Source organism: Molossus molossus, unplaced genomic scaffold (assembly GCF_014108415.1).
Source record: "Molossus molossus isolate mMolMol1 unplaced genomic scaffold, mMolMol1.p scaffold_m16_p_16, whole genome shotgun sequence".
In the NCBI taxonomy this organism is placed as follows: Eukaryota; Metazoa; Chordata; class Mammalia; order Chiroptera; family Molossidae; genus Molossus; species Molossus molossus.
Window position 1 is genome coordinate 63155244 of NW_023425351.1, and position 24061 is coordinate 63179304.

A 24061-nucleotide genomic window follows, 5' to 3' on the forward strand; every position below is an offset into this window, starting at 1 on the left:
GTATTGTATGAATTATAAAAAGGAGAAATCTCCATATTTGGATATAGAGCGTTTTTCTCTTTTGTAAGTTCACATATAAGAGCGTTAGCTAATATTTAAATAGTTTATTAGGGATATAATTTCAAGTATACTAGGTTTAGTTTCAATAAGGGTAATTTTACTTAAATTTAAAAAATGTATATTTAAGAAATTTCCTAGTAGAAGCCCACCAAGTAAGCATTTGAGGCAGAATAGAACCACAAAGAGAAGTCTAGATCTGCCACTGACTGGCTGTATTTGCTTACTCATCAGGTAATTTGTTCTGATATAACAAATGCCTCCTGAAGGCTATAAATGTGTATAGCATCCTTATATGTTCACAGATATTTTTTTCATTGGAATCAGTCTTGATAGATTAAAGTATTAAAGGAGTTCTAAGAAATGTTTAATAAAAGTATATTTTAATTTTTTTTGTGTTATTTTATGAAACTATTCACTTATAATTTGATGTCAACTCTTTGTTCATAGAGTTTACTCGTGTCAATATGGGTGTTCATAAAGCATTGCAAATACTGAGGAACAAAGTGGACTTGCAACATTTTTGTGGATATATCACCATGTTGAATGCTTCGAGCCAACTTGCAAACAGAAAACTCAGTGATGCTTCTGATGAGAGAGGTTAGCCAATAGTCGGATTTTGAATTAAGATCATTGGTGTTGCGTTGATCACAATCTTACTATTTTAAAAAGCATGGAGACTTTTGTAGAGATGTTGAATTATTTAATACTTACTGTTTTTTTCACTGAAGTATGAGAAAATATTCTTTGACATCATTTGAACAAGAATCAGTTGTTCAAATGGAGAAAATACTAAATGCATAACAAAGTGATGACCTGGGATTGGAATACAGAATGGTTATTAGGTTTTAGCTCTTTACTGTCATACCTGTGTTCATAGGCTTTAAATTAACTTCCCTTATGGGGTGATGGTTTCAAAATTTTAGCCTCTTTGTAAAGAAGTTCCGCACATAGAACTACCAGTTCTGCCCCGCAGCCTCTCTCTCTGGCACAGGTGCCATTGTCTCAGCTACCCAGGTCTGCAGTCTGGTCTTTGTCTTTCTTCTCCTTTTCCCGCTCTGTCCAGTTGTTTCCAAGTTCTGTGAATTTTAGTTTTTGGAAATGTCTCTCATATCCGTTTCTTCCCTTCTCTCTTCTAACTCTCTAACTGCCATGGGGTGAGTCTGGTTCGGTAAGCAGGTGTTTCTGCCCAGCTCTCCTGGCCCCGTTCGCCTTCTTCCATCTCCAGTCTCTGGGGTATTGACGGTGGCTATTTCCTTAGGTATCTTTTTCTTTCTTTTTAAAATTTTATTTTTCAATTACTTTTTCATGCTTACTAATCGTTTCTGGTCAGACATAATTTTGATTTGTATGTGGCTCTGGTTGCCATGGTGCCAGTGCTGGTCCATGACTCCAGGGAACCTTTCAATTCAATTGTCTGTCATCAAATGACTCTATTCCTTGAGCCTCGTAGTTTGCAGTCCTGAGAAAATATTTATTACTAGCCATCCAGTGGATTGGGTTGGCTCCCTTTGAGTTAGGTGGTCATTCCTGGTCCATTTACCTTCGGCCAGAGGATTTGGGTAACTTTTTTTTGACATAGCAGGTTTTTATATTTATTATTGCTGTGTAATAGGTAATTTTCAACAGTTGACTCCCAAGTGTCACAGGGGCGTTTTCCAAAGAAGGCTAATGGCCAGGCAGTCATTACAGCATGTCGGCGGCAGTGTCGTGTTTTATTTCATTCCACAGACATTTATGGAATATCTGCATAGTTGCTGGGGACGTTTACATTTGTAAGCCCTAAGGAATAATACCCTAGAGAGGGAGACGAGCCAGTGAATCAGCCTGCAGTGGAAAGACTGCGATAGGTTCTGCTTTAGCTTACAGTGCTGACGTAGGGCAGAAGGCAAGGTCAGCCCCGCTGCGGTCAGGGAGGCCTCGTAGAGAAGGTAACGTTTGAACTGAATTTTGAAAAATGAAGAGTTATCTACACAAAAAAGAATGGTTGTTTATTTGGAGGGTAGCAGCCTTTCAGGCAGAGGGAATTGGAATAGAACAGCTTGTGTTGGCCAAAAGAAAAGATTTATTGGACAGTAATAGATGAGAGTAGAGAAGTAGGTGAGATCTTGGAGCATCCTATATGCTGAAAGATACGGGAAATCCAAAGAATTTTGAAGAGGAGTGCTGTTAACAGACTGAGTATTTCCGTGGGGCTAGAAATAACTTAGTAATGATCTAACTGAAAGTCTAAACTTCTCTTCTGCCTTTTGGATCCTTGCTTCTACGACCTCAGCACTGTTTATGTTCTGAACTTTATTGTGGGGGCTGCCCTGTGCATTGCAGCATATTTAGCATCCCTAAATATTAGTAGCATGCCTGTTCCCTTTCATGACAACCAAACCTATCTCCAAGCATCGCCTAATGTCCCTTGGGGGACAAAATTGCCCCCAGTTGTGAACCACTGCTTTAAGGCTAAGGACGATTCTTTGCTTTCCATTGCCATTTCTGTTGTCTGAATCCTCTTTTATGTTAGGATTGATTTATTGATAACTTACACCATCTACCAGGATCTTAATATTATGTTTGTCCTTAAATTATAAGGCGAACCTGATTTGGCTTCTGGCTCAGATGTAAATGGGAGTACAGAGTCATTTGAAATGGTCATTGAGGAGCCAACTATAGATTTAGCAACTAAGCAAAACTCTGGTAAGTTTGTTTGCAATCTTAGACTAATTTCTGAGGTTTAACTCTTTTGCTAAGTCATTTGGATGTCATTTGTTTGCTGTTATTATCCATAATGGACCTTTAAATAATTTTCTAGGAAACATTTTTATATATTTAGAGTAATAAAGTACTATAAAAGTATGACCTGAGAGTAATGACTTAGGTTCATTTTCCCTGTGTTAAATATTTTGGTTAATTCTCTCATCTTGTAGATATCTTACAATTTGGGTAAAAGACCAACCACTTGGAACATCTGATGAAAACTAGTACCTTCTCCTCAGAAGCATGTACATACTCAAAAACATTCTTTCATATTTCAGAGATTCACTAACACCCCGCCCCCCTGCTAAGCCCATTGGTGGGGTGGGAGGAATCTGAAAATCCATGGACCTCAGTTAAGTCATTATATAAGTCATTCTGAGGTTTATGTAATATATATACATGATTAATAAGTTTATTGTCCTTTTGTAGTTGCCACAACAGAAGCAGATTGGGTTCCTCTCGAGCTGTGCTTTGGAATTCCACTGTTTAGTTCTGAATTAAACCGGAAAGTTTGTAGAAAAATTGCTACCCATGGCCTTTGCAGGAAAGAGAGGTGAGGGTTTATATTCATTGATATCTTTTTATCTATGAGACTTTTAAGTCACTGGTAGTTACTGTGTCTTTTCTTTCTTTTATTTCACTCATGAACATAGTAATTACCTGTGTATATTTGTTGGTTGAATAAAGGTTGCTAATTTAAGGGTTTTGCTGTTTTCAAAGTTAAACTTTTGTACCTCAGCAATTAGGCACATGCAGACATTTGGGGCACATGTTTTGGTTAATTATACTTAGTTACCCAGATTTGGTGAGGGTGTGGTAAACTGAGAATGCATGAATATATGAGAATATATGAGAGTATGAGCCTAGTTTTTTAGAATATGGAAACATCTGTAGAGAATTTCTCTTGGGGACTTCTCTTACTCTTAACATACACATACTCAGGTTATGTTCATAGTGATTATGTCTTGTGGTGGAATTCTAGCTAACTTGAAATTTTCTTCAATTTCCATATTTTCTAAAATGAGCATGTATTACTTATCAGCGATGACATGTAGGTTTTCTCTCATGACAACTCGGATCCATTGGTCGTGCTGCTAAGGAGTTATATTGTAAAGGTTCTGAAACTGTGTTAGTGGAAAAGAATATCATTGAATCTGGTTGTCATGGTGACCGACTTGGAGAGGTGATACTCACAGATCTGTTTGACTTATTTAGGAAAACAAAGTTGGATAATAATTAATTTAATTGGCTTAGTGTAGCTTATATCAGAAGATTAAAATACTCAGATAAAAAATAATTTTTAACAACTGTCCTCTGAAAAGAAGATAACAGACATGAATAAAAAAGTAGAAATATTGTACAGCTTTAAAGATTGCCACTATATATAGCCCTGGCCGGTGTGGCCCTGCAGTTAGAGCATCGGCCTGCGGTCTAGAGAGACCCGGGTTTGGTTCCCGCTAAGGGCACGTACCTTGGTTACGGTTTGTCCCCGGCCCCAGTTGGGGTCATGTGGGTGGAAACCATTTTGATGTGTCTCTCTCACATTGATGTTTCTCTCTCTCTGTACCTCCCTCTCTACCTCCCACTCTATCTGAAGATGAATGCAAAAAAAAGAAAAAAAAAAAGATTGCCACTATAATTGTTACCTATTTACCTTTTTGAAAAATATTTAATTTGGTGGGTTGATGTATGTTAAATCTGTCAGATTTCATAACTGCCATTCCTTCAACTGCATAAATTTTTAATTTTAAAAGGTTTCTTTGATTAACATTTATATTTGCTAATAGTTTAAACCTTTTTAACAATAATTTTAATTTTGGTAATATATGATGCTTTAGTTCAAAAATGGTCATTTTATGTATTGTTATTCCCTATTATTAAAAGAGGCAAAAATTTCATTCAAAAGAACCACTGAAATGGATTTAAAAATTTTTTAATGTGGTTAATCAGGATTTATATGCAAATATAAATGTTTTTAAGATGCTAAAATTACTCTTCTTAGATATTAGTCCTTGTCATTATATTTATTCTAAACATTTACTCCCTTTTTTTCAGCCTTCAGAACCTCTTACATTCCAGTAGAAAACTTTCTCTACAAGTCCTTAACTTTGTCCACTCATTCCAGGTAACAAAAACCAAAAGATTGAAATGGTATTTTTATAAGCTTCATATGCAAGACACTTCTGTGTTTGTTTTGAGTCTCCATAGCAGTAAGACATGAGATAAGCATTAATTTAAATTTATAAACAAAGACACTGAGATTCAGGAAGTAAACTGACTTGCACCTGATTTCATTGGCCAGATCTTCTGCTTCATTCAGCAGAAGGGTGTGAGCATCTGTTGCAGGCCATGGATCATGGGTGCTGGTTCTTGAGTCTGGTGCTCCATTAATAACTGCAGGGAGCCTCCACTGTCTTTTGTGGTAATGAAGGCCAGTGCGCTAGACCTTTCGTGTCCTGTGTCCCTGTCCCCTCCCCATACCCTCACCCCTACGCAGGAAAGAAAGGATACCCTAGACTTGATTTGTAGATAAATTTTTAGAATGGAATATTTCTGTTCAGAATATCTGATCTAATATTATAAAGTCAATATTTTGGAGTTTGTTTCATTCATTCTTTCAATAAATACTTGCGTCTACTCCATGCCAGACCTTCCACCAGGTGCTGAGGAAACAATGATGTCTAAGACACTAATGGAGCTTATAGTGTTGTACGAGACACATAGTCAGGCAAACACTGAAATACGTAAATGATCAGATCTCAGTAAGTACTCGGAAGGAGTTAGACTTCTTCAGATCTGATGGGCTCCAAAGGTAGACCTGTTTTAAATAGGTAGAGGTGGTAGATGATCTGAACCCACAGGATGAAAAGGGACATTGCAGGCAGAGCTCCGCAGCACCGAGGTCCTGTCTCAGGGAGCACTTGGTGTGCAAGGAGACAAGGCCAGTGTGGAGGAAGCCTCGTGCAGGGGGCGTGGCAAGCGAGGGGGGGGGGGATTCCAGAATATATTAAAGAATTTGTAGTTTATGCTGAGTCCAAAGAGAAACTACAGGGAATGCCATTATTTCTGATGAACAATTTTAAAAGATTAATTGTTATTTAGAGACTAGATTAAAAATGGACAAGCATGGAAGTAAGATCAGTTTGGAGACTATTTTAATAATCCTAGTGAGAGATGTTGATAACTGAGCACCCTTTTTCCATTAAAAATGAAACAAAGAAAACATTTTTGCTTGTATCGATAATGAAAGTGTTTAGTACACATGTATACTGTTATACCAATAAATAATATGTATTATAAAACATACACGAAAATAGAAAATTTTAAAGGGTGGAATAGAAGATACAAGATTTCTAAAATTCTCGTAATACCTGACTTGGGAGTGAGTTTGGAGACCACTGACCTAGATTGTGGTGGTGGCTATGGTGAATAAGATAAATTAATTTGGGATCCATGTAGGAGGTAGATTGACAGACTTGATAATTAATTAAATGTGAGGGAAAGATTGAGGGTGTGGCAGGAAGGGAAGAGTCCAGAGTGATTCTCGTATTTCTGACTAGCGTGATGTGGGGAGTAGGAAGGCTGGGGAGGAACAGATGAGGGAAGACTCGAGAGTTCTGTGAGGGACGTAGTAAGTGTGGTACGTGTGGGGCAACATCACAGAGCACAAGTAAGGTGCACTTGGAGCCTGGGGTTCTGGGGAGGGGTCTGTGCTGAACTGTGACATTGAGAGCCCTCCCTGGGAGTGGATGGGTTGTTTTGGTGCTTGATGCTCTGTGAGGGGTTTTAGAGATTTGTGAGAACTAACCTTTTCTTATGTCGTAGTCTCATAGCCTGTTATTTATCTTTATTTCAAAGCACAATCATAGCCTAACTGTATTAGTCATTTTTGCATATGTTAATACCTGTCATTGATTGTTTTGGTTCTTGAGGTAGGTCTCTGCATCTCCATTAGTGTTTTGCATTCCATAAACATTTCTCAGGTAATCAAGGTCTATTTTTCTCATTAGCTATACTAAGTGGTTTGGTAAAGTGTTGAATATGGAATTTTTCTCTTGTTTCTTGATCTTTAAGGAAGGTGCTTCCACACTGGATGTTCACACAGAGGCCAGCTTTTCAAGTTTGCTGTCCCAGTCATCCTCTGCCGATTTGGGAGTTCCGCTTCCCTCAAAGAACTTAATATTTAAAGACGGCATCTTATCAGAATGGAATGGACGATCACCTTCCTCGCTGCGTATTGCTAGTCTCCATCTGCAATAATTTGGTTACAGCATCTGTTGCTCACACCTTCTGCCTTTTTTCTTTCTTAACGTTAGCTTTATAGTGCCAGCCACTAAAAAGCATCCTGCCACTGCCGTGCAGCTCATGCTTAACTGGTGTTCAGAGTCTGGGGAACGTGTTCATGTTTTCTGAAGTTTTCCTCATCATTGCACCTCCTAATGCAAAGAGCTTTTTAGCAGCCTGCACTGTATTTTTTATCTTGAGACAATCTGCATTTCTTTTATAAAACTGAGGATATACTTTATAGGCTTTATGATGACTGTTATGTTTATAAGCAGTCACTACGAATATTGCAGTGGTGATTTTATATGTTAGTTTATCAAACATAATCTCCTTTTATTTTATATTTTGTTACTTACCCTTTAGGGGATCATGGGAGGAGGGGAACTCTTCCTCTGCAAAGGCTTCTTGGTACTTAAAAGTAGCAAAACTCTAAAACAGTGGACACCCAGTGTGGAGGAATGATGTGCTGGGCATTTAGGATCCCTGTGGCTGTCTGTAAATTATGTGTATCAGCTGAACATTGTCGAAGGTATGTAAATCAGTACAGTTATGTATGACTTAACCTTGATTTATAAGGTCTTAACTCTGACTCTCGACTATACATTGACATCTCATGAGAAGCTTTGGAAAACATTCTATTTTTAAACAATGTTTATATGTGGACTTCTGTTGCCACTCACTTTGGGCTTTATATTTTCATAGAGTCTTTCTGGAAAAAGAATTTATTTTCCATTCTCGTAGCTGTGGCTGCTGCACGTTTTCACCATGATTTATCTTGTTTGTAGCTTTACCAATGAATTGTAGGAAATTGAATTTGATGTTTTCAAACCAAGGATTGTGATTTTAGGTTAGAATTATATAATAGAAGCATTAAGGTTATGTCTTCTGATCAAAATACTTGAGTGAAAAGCCTACTTTGAAGACATATTCTTAGGCTTTTTGGATCTTAAATTTATCTGAATAGTGTGGGAGGAAATGATAAAGGGAAATTGAATAATATCAAAATGTTTCTTGAGTCATTGATTCTTTTAGTGTCTCAAATGTTAATTAGAATAATTGGAATCACTTTTTAGATTTTTCAAGTTACCTTGGGAAGTTTGTGCAGTGTTATAGTTTAGTTTAGCTCTTCTCCTAGGATAACGGTTTGCTAGTTTAGAACTATAACCAAACTAACTGGTCAGATAACATGTATCTAAAACATAGAGCATTAGGAAATTTGGGAATCTTAAAACTTAAAAATTTTTGCTGATGATTTTTGTTATTTAGAGAACTGATATTTGTGGATTTTAACATACTTCTAGAAATATATGCCTTTTTAAAAACTATGAACACAACCACACAGTCAGTACCATGGCGGACCCACAGGTATGAACACAACCACACAGTCAGTACCATGGCAGACCCACAGGTATGAACACAACCACACAGTCAGTACCATGGCGGACCCACAGGTATGAACACAACCACACAGTCAGTACCATGGCGGACCCACAGGTATGAACACAACCACACAGTCAGTACCATGGCAGACCCACGGGTATGAACACAACCATGCAGGCAGTACCATGGCGGACCCACAGGTATGAACACAACTACACAGTCAGTACCATGGCAGACCCACAGGTATGAACACAACTACACAGTCAGTACCATGGCAGACCCACGGGTATGAACACAACCTTGCGGGCAGTACCATGGCAGACCCACGGGTATGAACACAACCATGCAGTCAGTACCATGGCAGACCCACAGGTATGAACACAAACATGCGGGCAGTACCATGGCAGACCCACGGGTATGAACACAACCATGCGGGCAGTACCATGGCGGACCCACAGGTTTGAGTATTTCAGAGCAGGTTACCAGTGGCACAGGGAGGGCCACATTTGGGGTAAATGCAGTTAACATTTAGTTTTCTACTTTCTCTTACGTGAGGTAGAAACCAGTGTATGTTATAAATGTTTGTCTGTAAAAGGAAAAATACATACTAATACTAAAATATTTCTTATGACTGTGAATCACTCATTTATTTTTCCAATAATTGATATTGTCCATTCCTAGTGCTATTAGGTATGTATGTAATATTTACAGTTTTTCAACCCAAAGTTGTAAGTATCTCATTTGATCAGGGCTCTTTAATCTCATTTTCATTTGCTTTGTTTGAATTAACTGCAGCTATTTTATTTATTCCTGTATTACCAATCTAAGCCTGCCATAGTGATGTGTACACTAATAAAGAATCAAATATTTGCAGTTGTTGACAGTGAACCCAGTTGTTGGTGAATTTAAACTTGAAATGTGGGAGTGATTTGTTGCTGCATTTCCTTTGAGAAAGGAGGAAGAAACAGAACCTAATAATGATCATGAATCGTAGGGAAAGTGCTGAGGGAACGCGTGGCCAGCTCTGGTTTCTCCGCGAACGAGGCAAGATTCCGGTCCCCAGCTGAAGACCTCGCTGTTAAGGAGGGCAGTCTGATTTTAGGGCTGTCAGCAGAGTGTGAAGGCTGATTTTTGCTTTGCTTTATTATGAATTTGGCTTTGTTTCATTCATATGTTAACGCACGTAAAGATAACATCTCTTTCTTTCTCTTTTTTTGTGTTAATCCTCACCCAAGGATATTTTTCCATTAACTTTTAGATAGAGTGGAAGGGAGGGAGGGGGGGGGGAGAGAGAGGAACATCCATGTGAGAGAGAGATACATCAACTGGTTGCCTCTTGCACCATCCAATGGGCTAGAGATCAAACCTGAGCCCAGGTACGTGCCCTTCACTGGGAATCAAACCTGAGACCCTTATGGTCTGAGGGCTGATGCTCTAACTGCTGAGCCAAACCGGCCAGGAAAAGATGCATCTCTTAAAGTGTTGATCCATTTCAACAAAAAGGTAAATTTAAAATAATAGACTTTTTCTTATTTGCCAAAGAGAATTTGTGAAATAATTTTTTGTCCCATTTTTTGGCAGATGTTTAAAGTAATTTCATTGTCTTTTGCTACCTCCCATTTCTTTCCTCTGTAATGTACTTTAAACCATTGAAACATTCCTTAGAAACCAAGAGAAAAGAAATATCGGAAAGGACACAGACTTTAGTGTGATACAATTTCACCTCTCAAGTGGGTCTAAAGAACCACAACTTTATGTCATTAAAAAAATATGATCATCTGATTTCCTTCTTTTTAAATATGTGATCAGATGATTTTTGTATATATATTTTTTGAATATTGGTTTCTTTTATTTGATGTTTTTAGTTTTCTCTGCCATTCATCTTTCTCTCTTATGTTCAGTGTTTCAAATACCGTTTGTATTTAAAGGTTTTAAAGTACCAAAACTGTAACTAAGTACAGTGGATTGTTTTCTGGTATGATGTTAATATACAATGAAATGTATAAAGTGTTGTCAATTTGATTATTGACATATAATATGTTTACAAATAAACTGTGGTGTTGATCAAGTTACTGAGAAAATGTGTATAATTTTTTGTAAGTTCCTTAATTTTAAATACAGCTTCTGTGGCTTTCCTATACATTTTTATCATCTGTCTATCTACCTACCTACCTACCTACCTACCTTTCTATCTATTTATCTTTCCTATACATTTTAATTTATCTGTCTGTCTGTCCATCTTTTTAATCTTCACCTGTTCCATTGATTTTCACGTAGAGTGGGAGGGGGGGAGAGAGAGAGAGATGAGACATTGATTGGTTGCCTCCCACACTACCCCGACGAGGGCCAGGGATCGAACCACAACTGAGGTACATGCCCTTGACTGGAATCGAACCCTGGACCCTTTGATCCGCAGTCTGATGGTCTAACCACTAAGCAAAACCAGCCAGGGAGGGCATCCTATTCATTTTTTTTAAACAACCTTCTTTATTTTATAATTTTACATTTACAGAAAAGTTACAAGTATAGTCCAGAGATGTACCCTAAGCATTCCCTGAGCTTCCCTGAATGTTAATACCTTATGTAAACTATGGCACATATGTTAAAACTCAATTGTTAACATTGATAGGATACTGTTTACTAAACTACAGACTGGATTTGGTTTTCACCCTGTTTTCCACTAATGTTCTCTGTTCCAGGATCCAGTCCAGGATAACACATGGCATTTATTTAGTCATTATGCCTTGTTAGTCTCCTACCTGTGACAGTTTCTCAGTCTTTCATGGCCCTGACACTGAATGGTACTGCTTAGTTGTTTTGTAGGATGTCCCTTAATGTGAATTTTTCTGATTATTTTTAGTGATTAGATTTTTTTTTTTTTTTTGGTATGTGCCCCTAGCGAGAACCGAACCCGGGACTCTCTGGTCCGCAGGCCGATGCTCCAGCCGCTGAGCCAAACTGGCCAGGGCTGGTATTTGTCTTTTAATTACTTTTTTTTCACTTAGCATAGTACCCTCTAGGTCCATCCATGTTGTTGTAAATGGCTAGATTTCATTATGTTTTTTTATGACTGAGTAATACTCCAACGTATGTACATGCCACATCTTCTTTATCCATTCATCTATTGGTGGACACGTAGGTTGCTTTCATTTCTTGGCTGTTGTAAATAATGCTGCAGCGAACATAGGGGTGCATATATCTTTTCAAATTAGTGTTTTTGTTTTCTTTAGATAAATGCCCAGAAGGGGTATTGCTGGCTTGTATGGCAGCTCTATTTTTAATTTTTGAGTAATCTCCAAAGTGTCTTCCATAGTAGCTGCAGCAGTTTACAATCCCAACAACAACAGTGCACGAAGGTTCCCTTTTCTCCACATTCTCACCAACACTTGTCGTTGATTCTAGCCGTTTCGACAGGTGTGAGGTAGTATCACATGGTTTTAATTTGCATCTTTCTGACAATTAGTGATGTTGAGCATCTTCTCGTGTCTTCACCATGTGATGTCCTCTTTGGAGAAATGTCTCTTCAGGTCCTCTGCCCATTTTTTAATTGGGCTTTTTTGTGTGTTAAGTTGTATGAGTTCCTGATATATTTTGGAGTATCATTTACTGGTGTATCGCTTGCACATTTCTTCTCCATTTCAGTAGGTTGTCTTTTCACGTTGATGGTTTCCTTCACTGTGCAAAATCTTAGTCCGATGTAGTCCCATTTGTTCATTTTTGCTTCTGTTGTCCTTGCCTGAGGAGACATATCCAAAAAGAGATTACTACGACCAATGTCAAAGAGTTTACTACCTATACTTTCTTCTAGAAGTTTTATGGTTTCAGGTCTTACATCCTTTAATGTCTTTAATCTATTTTGAGTTTTTTTTATATGGTATAAGAAAATGATCCAGTTTCATTTTCTGTGCTTTTTGGAATGAACTCTTATGTTCTGCTGACTGTCCCTTTGTCTGCTCTGCAAAGCCATCTGCCTGTCCCACCTCTCTGCTTTCCGTGGTTATGACTGGTTTGGTCACAGACCTCTTGGTTTTATCATTGATCGTTTGTTTCTTGTTCTCCTTGCGGTTTTAATGGGCGGTTGCCAAGAGGACAGGGATAGAATCTGATAATTTAAAATGGTAATTAAGGGTGGGTGGGAAGGAAGAGATAAACCACAGAACATATATATATGCATGTTTGCATAACCGATGGACATAGACAACAAAGCTGAGGATGGGAGGGGAATGGGAGGAAGGTGTCAATGGGGGAAAAAGGAGAAACATCTGTAACAAAAATAAATTAATAAAAAAATAAAATGGTAATTAAAAAACATCCTCCCAGATTATTTACATATATATATATATATATATGAAATGTTAGAGCACAAAGAACACCCCCTCAAAAGAAGCCACCGTGGTGGTTGGTAGGTGTGGGGCATGAAGGTGTTAACCAGTTAACATTCGTATGGTTTGTCCTCTCTGTTAGGTGTCCATTCTTCTTGCTCAGTCATTGGCTGAGGGCTGCCCTGAGAAGGCTGTGGCCCAGGCTGGGAAGCCGAGGCCCATCCTGGAGGTCCTACCGTGTAGGAACAGCTGGAGGCTGCCAGATAACCATTTGAGGCTAGAAAGCAAATTGCATACTTGAAGCAGGATCTGAGGGCTGCATCTGTGCCTGCTGCATCCACTGCACAAAACAAAAAGACAGGCCCGTGTTTTTATTGCTGGTGGTTAAAAAGTCACCATCCAAGTCCCTGGAGTGTTGGCATGCCGACTCCGGCCAAGTCCTGATGCTGATGTTTCAAGCTCCGGGTCTGGGCTGCTGGGGGCCTGAGTAGCTTCGGTTTCCTTTGCAGGCTCTTCTCTTCCTGCGGGTGGCAGTGTTTCACCTTTTAATCCTCCGTTCTCTCGGAATTGTCAACTTGCTTGTACACAGCACAGGTTTTCTTTTCAAAAGAATAAAACAAATTGGTAGTGACAGAACAGTCATAAGGAAATAAAGTACAGCGAAGGGAATTTAGTCAATAATATTGTAATAACCATGTATGGTGTCAGATGGGTACTTGAAATATCAGGGTATGTCAATTGTAATTGAAAAATAAAAATTTATTTTAAAAAAGAATGAATGAACAGAATTTGTTTATAGTCCCGTCTTCACCCACCACCCCAGTCCTGCTAACTGCTTGTCAAGTTCGATTGGAAAACTACTTTGAGGACATCAGGACTTACTACTGTAGGCTGATTATGATAACTTTCCAGAGGAAAGGGGAGAGGGGAACTAGGAAATGGAGAGAGAAGAGAGAGAGATTTTGCATCCTGACATCCTGACATCCTGACAATTTGGTTCCTGGTTCCTGTTACTGAGGTCAGGGATTCTCAGGTTTCCATAGGAACACAGTGAGATACACGTGAGAGACTCCTGTTCCTGTAGTTGTTTATCTCTTACACACGTGTAACTACGTTGGGTTAATTTTGTTGTTAAAATTAAGGTGTTCTCCAGCCCCCCTCCCCCGCAAAAAAACCTATTTTTGTAGAGGATTTAAACATGATTTCATTTTGTTTAGGAACAAATGTGCCAAATAAATATATTCTGAGCAGCCTTTGCTTCTTTTTTTAAATCCAAGGGAAAATCCAAGCTAATGAATATCTGCAAATGGAAAATTACCTAAAACAACTATATGTTTTGGTGGATTTGGGGCATCATTTTATAAAAACTCATGCGACACATCCTGTAGGGGTGGGTTTGGGAAAACGGGCTGCATTAGAAGTGGAGTTTGAGTGACAGTCAGATATTTGTGGCAATATATCAGCGATCCTCACAGAGGTCTCAGACCAAATTTGCAAGTCATTTAGTTAGGCTAATTTGGTTGTAGCCTGGAAAGGAGGGCCAAAATAATAAAATCTTCCGTGTTCTCTATTTCTTCTGTCTCCAAAAGGATTAATTGACAGAGAGAAGGAGAGAGTAAGAGCAGAGAGTATGGACTGAGGATTTAAGAGGCCTGGGTCCAAACTGTGGCTCCACCAAAGTGGTAGACATTCGGGTTGCTCCAAATGTTGCATTTCCTCTTCCCGCCCATGGCTGATTGTATTTCCCACCTCCTTAAAGTTAGACCCAGCCTCACGACTTGCTTTGGCCAATGAGATATGGGTAGAACGGATGCATGTCGTTTCTGGGGAGAAATCTAACCACCAGTGCACAATTTGCTCCTTTCCTTCCCTCTGTCACTGTCACAAATGAGGTTGCAATGGCAGAGGGGACCTATTAGCCTGGGTCCCCAGGTGAGGGCGCTGTGGAGCAGAGCCCCCTGCCAACTTGTGATGGATGGAAGGCGGCATGAGTGAGACACCTTTGTTCCAACCACTGAGATTTGGGAAATGCTTGTCACCAATGCATATACCCTAGTCTGCCCTAACTCACCATGAGGTCCTGGGCAAAAAGTACTTAACCTCTCGTTTCTCAGTTTCTCCTGCCTCTGCTACCACTCCCAAAACGTGGTCTCTGTTCTTTCCTCTCACCAGTTCCTATAGAGGGGCTCTGCCTCTTAATGGTGGGTTTTACTTATCTCCTTCTCTCTATCCCTTTTTCCCTTTCTCCTTCCTTTCCTTCCTTCCTCCCTTCCTTCCTTCCAAATCCCTAAACCAAGGCTTCAGATTTAGCCTTGTATTCCAGCACCTTCAAACTCCTGCACGATTGTCTGCAGACATTCTGAACACACTGCGGTCACCTACGCACTGTGATCTCTTGTTTGGGTGTCTTTGCACATGCAATTTGAAGTCCAGGGCAGGGACTCTACCTTTGGGCTCCCATAACACTTACCACACTGCGGTCCATTTGCCTGGGTCCCTGTCTAGTCTCCTCACCAGGCTATGAGTCCTTTAAGATAGGCTTGTCTTGTACACTCTTGTGTCCCAAGTCCTAGCACAGTGCCTGGTGCACCTCAAGGCTCAAAAACTAGAGATGGTACAGAAAACAGAGAGGGTGCAGGTCGGCTCTTTACATGATGCTATTGGGAAAAGCCATAAGGAAACTCAACTCTGGGTGAACAGCCTCCTTTGTCCTGCATGTCCCTCTCAGGGGTCTGGGCCACCCTCTCATCTCAGAGCTTTTCCTGTTATCACTGGCTTGGAGAGTGATGATTCTGGTCCCAATGAGAGGTCTTCCCCCAAACCACCGTTTCAGCCCAAATTGCCTCTTAGAGTCACATGGTCCTTGCAGCCGTCTCCTGGGGCTGATCAGCACAGACTGGGTGGCTTAAAACAGCAGAAACGGGTTGTGTCGGTCCAGCAGGGCTATGCCCCCCGAAGTCGCCGGGGAGAGCCCTTCCTGGTCCGCACCGGGTTCTGGAGGCTGCGGGCGTTCCTGGCCCTGCGGCCGCACCACTCGAGTCTGGCTCCGTTTCTCACATCACCTTCCTCTTCTCTTTCAAGGACACGCACTGCTGGGGTTAGGGCCCACCCGAAGCTGGGGTGATCGCCTCTGGAGATTGTTAGCGAGGAGCCCCGTGCTCTGCAGTTCACTTTCCGCGGTGCCAGTGCCCCGCAGCGCCCCAGGCCCGAAAGTATCAAGTGGAAAATTCCGGAGGTAAACCTTCCATTCCTTGTACACGGCCCGGCGCCTCTGAGTTGCGATGAAATCTCGCGAGGCCCGGGCTGGACCTGGGCCCTTTGACCCGCGTCTCCACGGTGGACGCCGTGGGCCCCGCAGTCCGCAGCCATCCGGGGACCAGGGCCTCGGCCTTGCGTGGAAGCCACCCCCGTTTCCCCGACAATGGTCTCAAGGCGCAAGGCCGTTCAGATAGGCCCCTGAGAAGCTGCAAAGTGCGCGTTACCTCCCGGCGAACGTTACGTCACAGTGTCCACGTCGTTCAGCTGACGTCATCTCACACGTCATCTCACATCATCACAAGAAGGGTGCGTACATTTTGACAGAAAGGCCACATTCATATAACTTTGATTACAATGTATTGTTATAATTGCTCTATTTTATTATTAGTTATTGTTACGAATTTCACACTGTAATTTATAAATTAAAGCTTATCATAGATGAGTGTGTATAGAAAGAAAAAACGGTAGATACAGGGTTTGGTTGTATCTGTGTCTTCAGGCATCCACTGGGGGTCCTGGAAAGTGTCCCCTGTAGATGAGAGGGGACCACTGCACATCTGCAAAGATGCTTTTTCCAAATAAGGTCACATGCACAGCTTCTGAGTGGACGTATTTTTAGGAGGTCCGCCATTCAACCCACTACAGTCCTCACAGTCGCTCTCTGATGGGTGACCTAGAAAGGCCTACGATGTGTGCAGGAGTACCCCCTCTAGCGGCGTGGGAGGGAGGTCCACCAGGGCGAGTCTGTCCTCCCTCACTGTGCCCTTGAGGATCTGTCCCATAGACTGTGTGTATGCAAACTAAGCAGGGTGGCCCACCTCTGCAGACTGCCACCTGGTGACTTCCCTGTTCCGATCTGTCACAGATCTGGGGACCAGGCCTCCACACAATATTCCTGGACTAGACCCTTGGGTTAAATCAGCCTGGGCCTGGAGTGGCAGAGCCCGTCTATAGCCTGTGGTATACTCCTCTGGTAGTGCACCTCCTTGATAAGAAAGTGCAGATGTATTTGTGGGCACACTTGGGGACGGAATCTCAGCAGAGTTGGCCCATACTGCAGCGCCAGGGAGTTGGTCATAAATGATGTCAGTTGCTTTGGTAAATTCATCCCTTTTCCTTTTTATCCTCACCTGAGGACATTTTTCCATTTTTTTGTTCAGATAGAGTGGGAGGGAGAGAGAGGAGAGAGAAACATCCTCTCTCTGGGTGAAAGGGACACATCGAGTGGCTGCCACCCGCACAACCCAACCAGGGCCGGGGACAAACTGTAACCGAGGTACATGCCCTTAGCGGGAACCGAACCCAGGTCTCTCTGGATTGCAGGCTGACGCTCTAACCGCTGAGCCAAACTGGCCAGGGCCATCCCTTTTTCTTTAACCAGTCTGAGTGGCCATGTGATCCAGTTCTGGCTGATGAGACATAGGGAGTCTGCTCGGGAGACTCAAAGGAAAAGAGACAGCCTTGTGAGGAGAGATTCCCCCCCTCCCTTCTTGCTATCTGGAACTTGGATATGATGTCTGGAGGGGTACAGACAGTAGCGATTTCATGACCATGAGTGTCAAACATATGACCAAAATAAATAAATAAAGATGGTAGTGCAGAATATAGAGCCAGGGTCCTTGGCATTATTGTCAGGCAGCCACCTCTGAATTCCTTGTTATGTGACAAAAATTACCCCCATTTAAGTCATTCTAAATTAAGCCCTCTGTTATTTGCAGCTAAAATATTTCTAAAAGATATGGATTAAGAAATAAAGAATTCTAAGGTATAAGCATTTAAAAATTTAAAGAAATTAAAACAATTTAATTTAGGTCCATCATAATTTAATTTACATATAATTTAATTATAAATGTAAATAAACATGTTATTAAACATTATAAAAATAATTATATTAAAGAATTTAACTTAAACTTATGTTCATCATTAGTCAAGAAAATAGGCTTATATTTATTCAGTTAAATTAACATTTTTTCAATGATAGTTGATATTAAATATTGTATTAGTTTCAGGTATATAGCATAGTGGTTAGACATTTATATAACTTACAAAATGATCCCCCTGATAAGTCAGTACCCACCTAATACCATATGTAGTTATTACAATGTTATTAACTATATTCCCTATACTATACTTTATATCCACTACTTTGCTTGCCTAATCCTTAGCTCAAGAGTAAGCTCCATGAAGATAGGAACTGTGTTTAGTTCACCAATGCCTAGTTTACCGAGTGCCTAGTCCTAGTGGGCACTCATCAGTGTTTGGGGAATGAGTGAGTGTATTATTTTGTAAGCTTCACTCACCAGGACTTGTCTCATACACAGTTCTTTTTCCAGAAAACTCTGAGATATCCCAACACAAAGTGCCACCAGACTCTTCCCTTTGAATGAGCACCTTTTTACAAGCCCGTGAATTTAATTTTTATGGTTACACTAAAATCTTCTTTTGGTAGAGGCAGGATAAATGATCCCCGGACCCACGTCTTTTCAGGAAAATCACTAGACTAAATATCCCAGCACTTCTGCATCTGGGTGGGGCCATCTTGCCGATGAGGTGTGAGTAGAAGAGATGGGTGGTGCCTCCAAGTCAAGGAGCTTCAGGGCAGGAAAGCCTTCTCCACGTTCTTCCTCCCTCCCCTCAACTACCAGCCAGGTCTGGCGACAGCTTCAAGACTTTAGGGAATGTAGAGCCATTAGGTGGAAGGAGCCTGAGTCACCGAGCATAGTCTTCTCATTGTTGGCACTGGGCTGTGACTGCCACTAGATTACAGGGTTGTTTGTCACAGCAGTTAGCCTACTCTGACCAAATATACCCTCCCATGGAATCATCCTGATTTCTTTCCCAAGTGCCACCTGTTTTGAGTCACTCTCACTTGTATTTAATTATCGATTATTTATGGCTTAAGGAATATGTTGTCTATATTCATTTGACTTCAACTTTATTTTGGGGACATTGGAGAACTGCAGATAGTTCTTCATTGATTTACATGGTTCTTATGATAAAATATTGGCTCAAATCTGGATTGCTGTCATCTGGATAGTTACATAAAACAGAATAAGGGGAAAAAAAGCTTTCTTCTGGTTGAAGCCACTGTTATTTTGGGGTTTTGATACAGCAACTGGATCTAGGCTTTAGCTGATATACTTACCCAAGCATGGTGCTGGGCAGAGAAGGGCTTGGAGTTGAGGTGAAGGATGGGGTGGGGTGAGGTTCAAATATGCCTGTTGCAAACTTTACTTGGCAGCAGAAAGCCATGACCCCGTCTTCTGGGGCAGTGTTGTCATGGTTGCCTCTCTTTGGAAACAGTCAGCAGTTCTGCTCAGGGTCCATCTGCAGCCAAGTTTCCTAAGGTCATTGTCTTACAGAAAAGGTCTCTGCATATGTGATCAGCAAGTCAGCCTCCTGGATGTGAAACCCAAGAAATCAGGGACAGTCAAGTCAATCAAAGCCATTGAAATATCTCCTTTCCTTTTCCAAATGAATCATTCTTTTCTTTCTTGCTGCATAACAAATGATGATGATGATGATAACCACACTAGCAACAACCCAGGTAAAAACAGTCATAAAATAGCAACCATCTGTGGAGACATACAGTGTGCAAGTTCTTTTTCTAATTGAAGCTTCATAACAGTCTTAGGATATATTATCTTTATTTTAGAGTGGATTCAAAGAGGCTAAGTGACTTGGCTAAGGTCACACATAAATTTAGTAGGACTGGAATTTGAATCCAGGATGATCTGACTTCAAAGCTTAATCTCTTTCCACAGTGTTGTGTTGCTTTGCTGATTGTTATATTATAACCTATTGATATAACAATTATGAAAATATTTAATAACTAATTAAAAGTTAGAGACAGTAGGGATCTTAAAGATCAAGTGGCCGAGAGTGCCGATGTTAAAGGAGAGAATACCAGGAACCAGAGGAGGGAGAGGACTTGCTTAAGATCAAAGTCACAGCATCAGCACTTGAACCCAGGATTCTGGCATCTGAGCCTGTATCTTCTCCTAAACTACGCTCAGGATAGACTCTGGATTTAAAATAAATTTTTGCTAGTTAGAAATTCTACTGTCTATTTAATGAGAAGTTGTTTAGTTGAGTCAAATATATTAGAATCACTGGAAATGAGTTGAAAATACCTAAGACCCCATCCCGGAAGAACTTAATTACAATCTCAGATTTCAGGGCATAGGCATCTATACTTTTACAAAGCACCTCATGCACTTCAAATGAGCAGCCAGGATTGGAAAGCACTAAGTCATGTTTTTGGCTGAGTCTATTCAAGACTGTATTGCTCTTTCCTTGGGTTGCCTTTATCCAAGACAAAGCGAAACGTGGAAAATTCATGTAGTATCATTTCTTAGTATTGTGTAGTAGATCCTGCCTTTTCCGACTCACACACTGCTTTCACAATAACATATAATCTCGAGAACTACCTTATGAATTTAAAAATTGTTGCACTTTCTGCAGGTAATTTATATGGATAGGCTTTATTCCCAATAAATGAAAAGTCCAGTTAAATGTGATGACCATTGTGTTTCTCTTTTATTAACATTGGTTCTTCAAGTTTCAGAGACAGTCAAACTTACCAAATAAAACCTCTGATGAGGTGATTATGAGTTACAGCTTCTGTGCCAATCATTTCGAGAGTAAGTATGCAAAATTGTGATCATTTTATGCTCCTCGTTAAATACTTGTATTCCAACATTAGTGTTTCTCATGCTTCCTGTCTGTAACTATCAATCTTTCAAGGTATAAATGACACAATATTTGACTAAGGAAAAAAAAAAAAAGACTATTTAAAACTGTATGATGACCAAAACCATATGGTGGCCGGCAATGTTTAGTTGAGTACATTGAGTCATAAGCATATCTCATCTGCATTTATAGTGTTGTTTGCTCCCTTGATTCACTTATAGAAGCACTCCAGTATCTTCTGTATTAAAGGCAAAGGTTTTTTGATAATTTCAAAAAAATATGTTTTTATTGATTTTTTTTTTTTTTTTTTTTTAGAGAGAGGGGAAAGGAGAGAGAGAGAGAAACATGGATGTAAGAGAGGAATATCCATTGGCTGCCTCCTGCATGCCCCTGCTGGGGGCGGAGACTGAAACCCAGGCATGTGCCCTCCCTGGGAATTGAACTGGGACCTCTCAGTCCATGGGATGATGCTCAATACACTGAGCCACACCAGCTGGGCTTGATAATTATTTTATTGATTTTTTTTTTTTTTTTTTTGGTACGTGCCCCTAGCGGGAACCAAACCTGGGACTCTCTGGTCTGCAGGTTGACGCTCCAACCGCTGAGCAAAACCAGTCAGGGCCATTATTTTATTGATTAAAATGAAAAACAGAAAAGGTGATATTTTTGTCTTTAAGAGTCCCTTGGAGAAGCTTTGTGAATCTTTGGGAATCCTCCAACAGACCTTGGTATAGTGGCCAGAGAAAAATACTTGCACACTAGATTCAAACAGACTTCTGATCAAATTCCAGTTTCATATCAGGCATATTTTCCTTGAATCTTGAATTCTTTGTTTGGGTTATTCCAGGGTTGGTATCCATAAGCTGTCTTCTGTTAACAGGGGTGAACTTTTTCTGTCTCTTCATATATTGAGTCACTTTGGATTGTACCCTGGGCATTGTTCATGATAAGCTGGGGACACTCTGGGTTCTGCTGTCTTTATGTGAAGAGTATTTATTTTGTTTTATCGGTGAGTTAATTTGCTAAACTCAAACTGCAGACTCTGTGTTGGGGCAGCAGAAATGTCAGTTCATAGTGTCTAGCTTTGGCTGGACTGGTTGGACTCTGTCCCCACATATATTGTTCAGGGGTTGGCCAGAGATTTTGGCAGTGTTTACACACCGATTTTAGGGCATTCCAAACTTTCTGGCTCTCTTCTTTTTGGAAATTCCACCCCCTCTTTTTCCAGCAGCTGTTATTCTGTTCTCTGGTTCTTTTTTTTTTTTTTTTTTTTTTTTGGTACGTGCCCCTAGCGGGAACCAAACCCGGGATTCTCTGGTCCACAGGCCAACACTCCAACCGCTGAGCCAAACCGGCCAGGGCTATTCTCTGGTTCTTTAAGCAGGTAAAACCCACAGGATTTTTTTTTCTGGTCTAATAGCTGTCCTATGTAGAGTATAATGGGGGACATGTCCTTAGGCAAAAAGCTATGAAAATTCATCCAGAGCATTGCTGTTTCCTGAGTTTCAACTCTTCTCCACTTGCTGCTTATTTTTTATCACTTTTCAGTGATCCAAAGTAATTAAAAATGTTTTGTCTTGAGTCGATACATGGGTTAGGTGATAGGGGCTACTGGGCAATGAAATGAAACCGGGTCCTGTCTCATTGCTTCTCCGAGAGCCTCCAGCTCTGAAATCCAGTGAGCAGTGGTGGCATGTGTAAGCCCTTATTAGGCTAGTTTGGTGAGCTGAGATTTCAGAAGAAGGAAACAAAGTGATAAGAAGTTTGGAAGAGCCCTGGCCGGTTTTGCTCAGTGGTTAGAGTGACAGCCCATGGACCAAAGAGTTGCAGGTTCAATTCCGGTCAAGGGCATGAACCTTGGTTGCAGTTGGGTCCCCGGCCCTGGTTGGGGTGGTGCAGGAGGCAACCAATTGATGTGTTTCTCTCACCTCTCTCTCCCTCTCTCTCTCTCTCTCTCTCTCTCTCTCTCTCTCTCTCTTTCCCTCCCTCCCTCCCTCCCTCCTTCCCTCCCTCCCTCCCTCCCTCACTCCCTCCCACTCTGACTGAAGATAAATGGAAAAAGTATCCTTGGGTGAGGATTTAAACAAAACAAGACAAGACAGAAAGAAGCTTGGAAGGTAGTGTGAGGGAACCACTTACCCAGGAGCAGAAGGGAAGAGTGAGGCAGCCCCGGGAGAGCCCGTGCTCCTGGCAGGGTGGAGCACGCTGCTAGCTTCCAGGAGGAAAATATGAGGGACTCGTTTGGAGCCAGGGGACATCTGACAGATACAGAGGGTGTGAAAATGGGAACAATGCTGATGATCGTAGTGTCAGGTGACAGGAAGAGCAATTACTGTTCCTATTATGCACAAGTGATTTCTAAGTTTTTTGCATCCTTTTATTCTTAGACACAGTGAAGGCACTCAAGGAATTCTTGTCAAATGATTTATTGTCTTATTAGCCCTGTTAAACCAAAGCCTTTTTTTTTTTTCTGAAGATAGGTAAAAATACAAGTTTAACTTTTTCAGAAATGGAGCAATGATCCTTCCGTTTGGTGTCCAATATTGTAGAAGACCCAGTACTTACATTTCAAGAGATGGAAGTGACATGGCTGATGCTATACCAAAAAGAAAAAGGAAGACATTGCTCTCTGCAATGAGGAAGCCAAATACCCCTGGTCTTCTTATATATGAAAAATAAGTCACTTAAATATCCCGAATGTCGCTGGAACCCTTGTTGCTCTTGTGTGTACATCATTAGTAGAAGTAGGTAGAAACTTGAGGGCTGAACTTTTGGCGCTTGTAAATCTTAACATCCCATGGGACAGCCAGAGACAGCATGGCCACGTTGTTCTTTGACATGGGATAGCCAGAGACAGCGTGGCCACGTTGTTCTTTGACATGAGATAGCCAGAGACAGCGTGGCCACGTTGTTCTTTGTCATGGGATAGCCAGAGACAGTGTGGCCACATTGTTCTTTGACATGGGATAGCCAGAGACAGTGTGGCCATGTTGTTCTTTGACATGGGATAGCCAGAGACAGTGTGGCCATGTTGTTCTTTGACATGGGATAGCCAGAGACAGTGTGGCCACGTTGTTCTTTGATTCCTTTGAGGTTAGGATAAGTTTTACTCGTTCTCATGTTGAATGGTCTTGCTGAGGGTCTGACTCACTGTTGGCGGTCAAAATATATTTGCTGAGTTCATCTGAACACTGTAGTGTTGTGAAAGCAAAAGGAATTATAAGCCCCATCTTTGAAAAGGGAAATATGATATCAGAAGTGAGTCTCTTGCAGAAGGGAATCACCTTTAAAGGGAAAACAAAGCAAACCACTTGGCTCTG

The 24061-nt window shown here is 40.9% G+C and overlaps 1 protein-coding gene across 5 annotated transcripts in view; it reads left to right on the forward strand.

The window, feature by feature from the left end:
- FAM91A1 (family with sequence similarity 91 member A1) overlaps window positions 1–9693 on the forward strand; it is a 45121-nt gene extending 35428 nt beyond the window's left edge. For 4 of the 5 annotated variants that reach the window (XM_036263861.1, XM_036263862.1, XM_036263864.1 and 1 more), the window contains 5 exons: window positions 508–657; window positions 2641–2745; window positions 3235–3358; window positions 4861–4930; window positions 6880–9693. In XM_036263861.1, the coding sequence (XP_036119754.1) occupies window positions 508–657; window positions 2641–2745; window positions 3235–3358; window positions 4861–4930; window positions 6880–7065 (635 nt within the window). In that variant the 3' untranslated portion in view covers window positions 7066–9693. Of the gene's footprint in view, window positions 1–507; window positions 658–2640; window positions 2746–2975; window positions 3209–3234; window positions 3359–4860; window positions 4931–6879 lie in introns of those variants that run through there. The other variant, XM_036263863.1, reaches the window with a different exon arrangement.
- Window positions 9694–24061: the final 14368 nt, after the last annotated feature.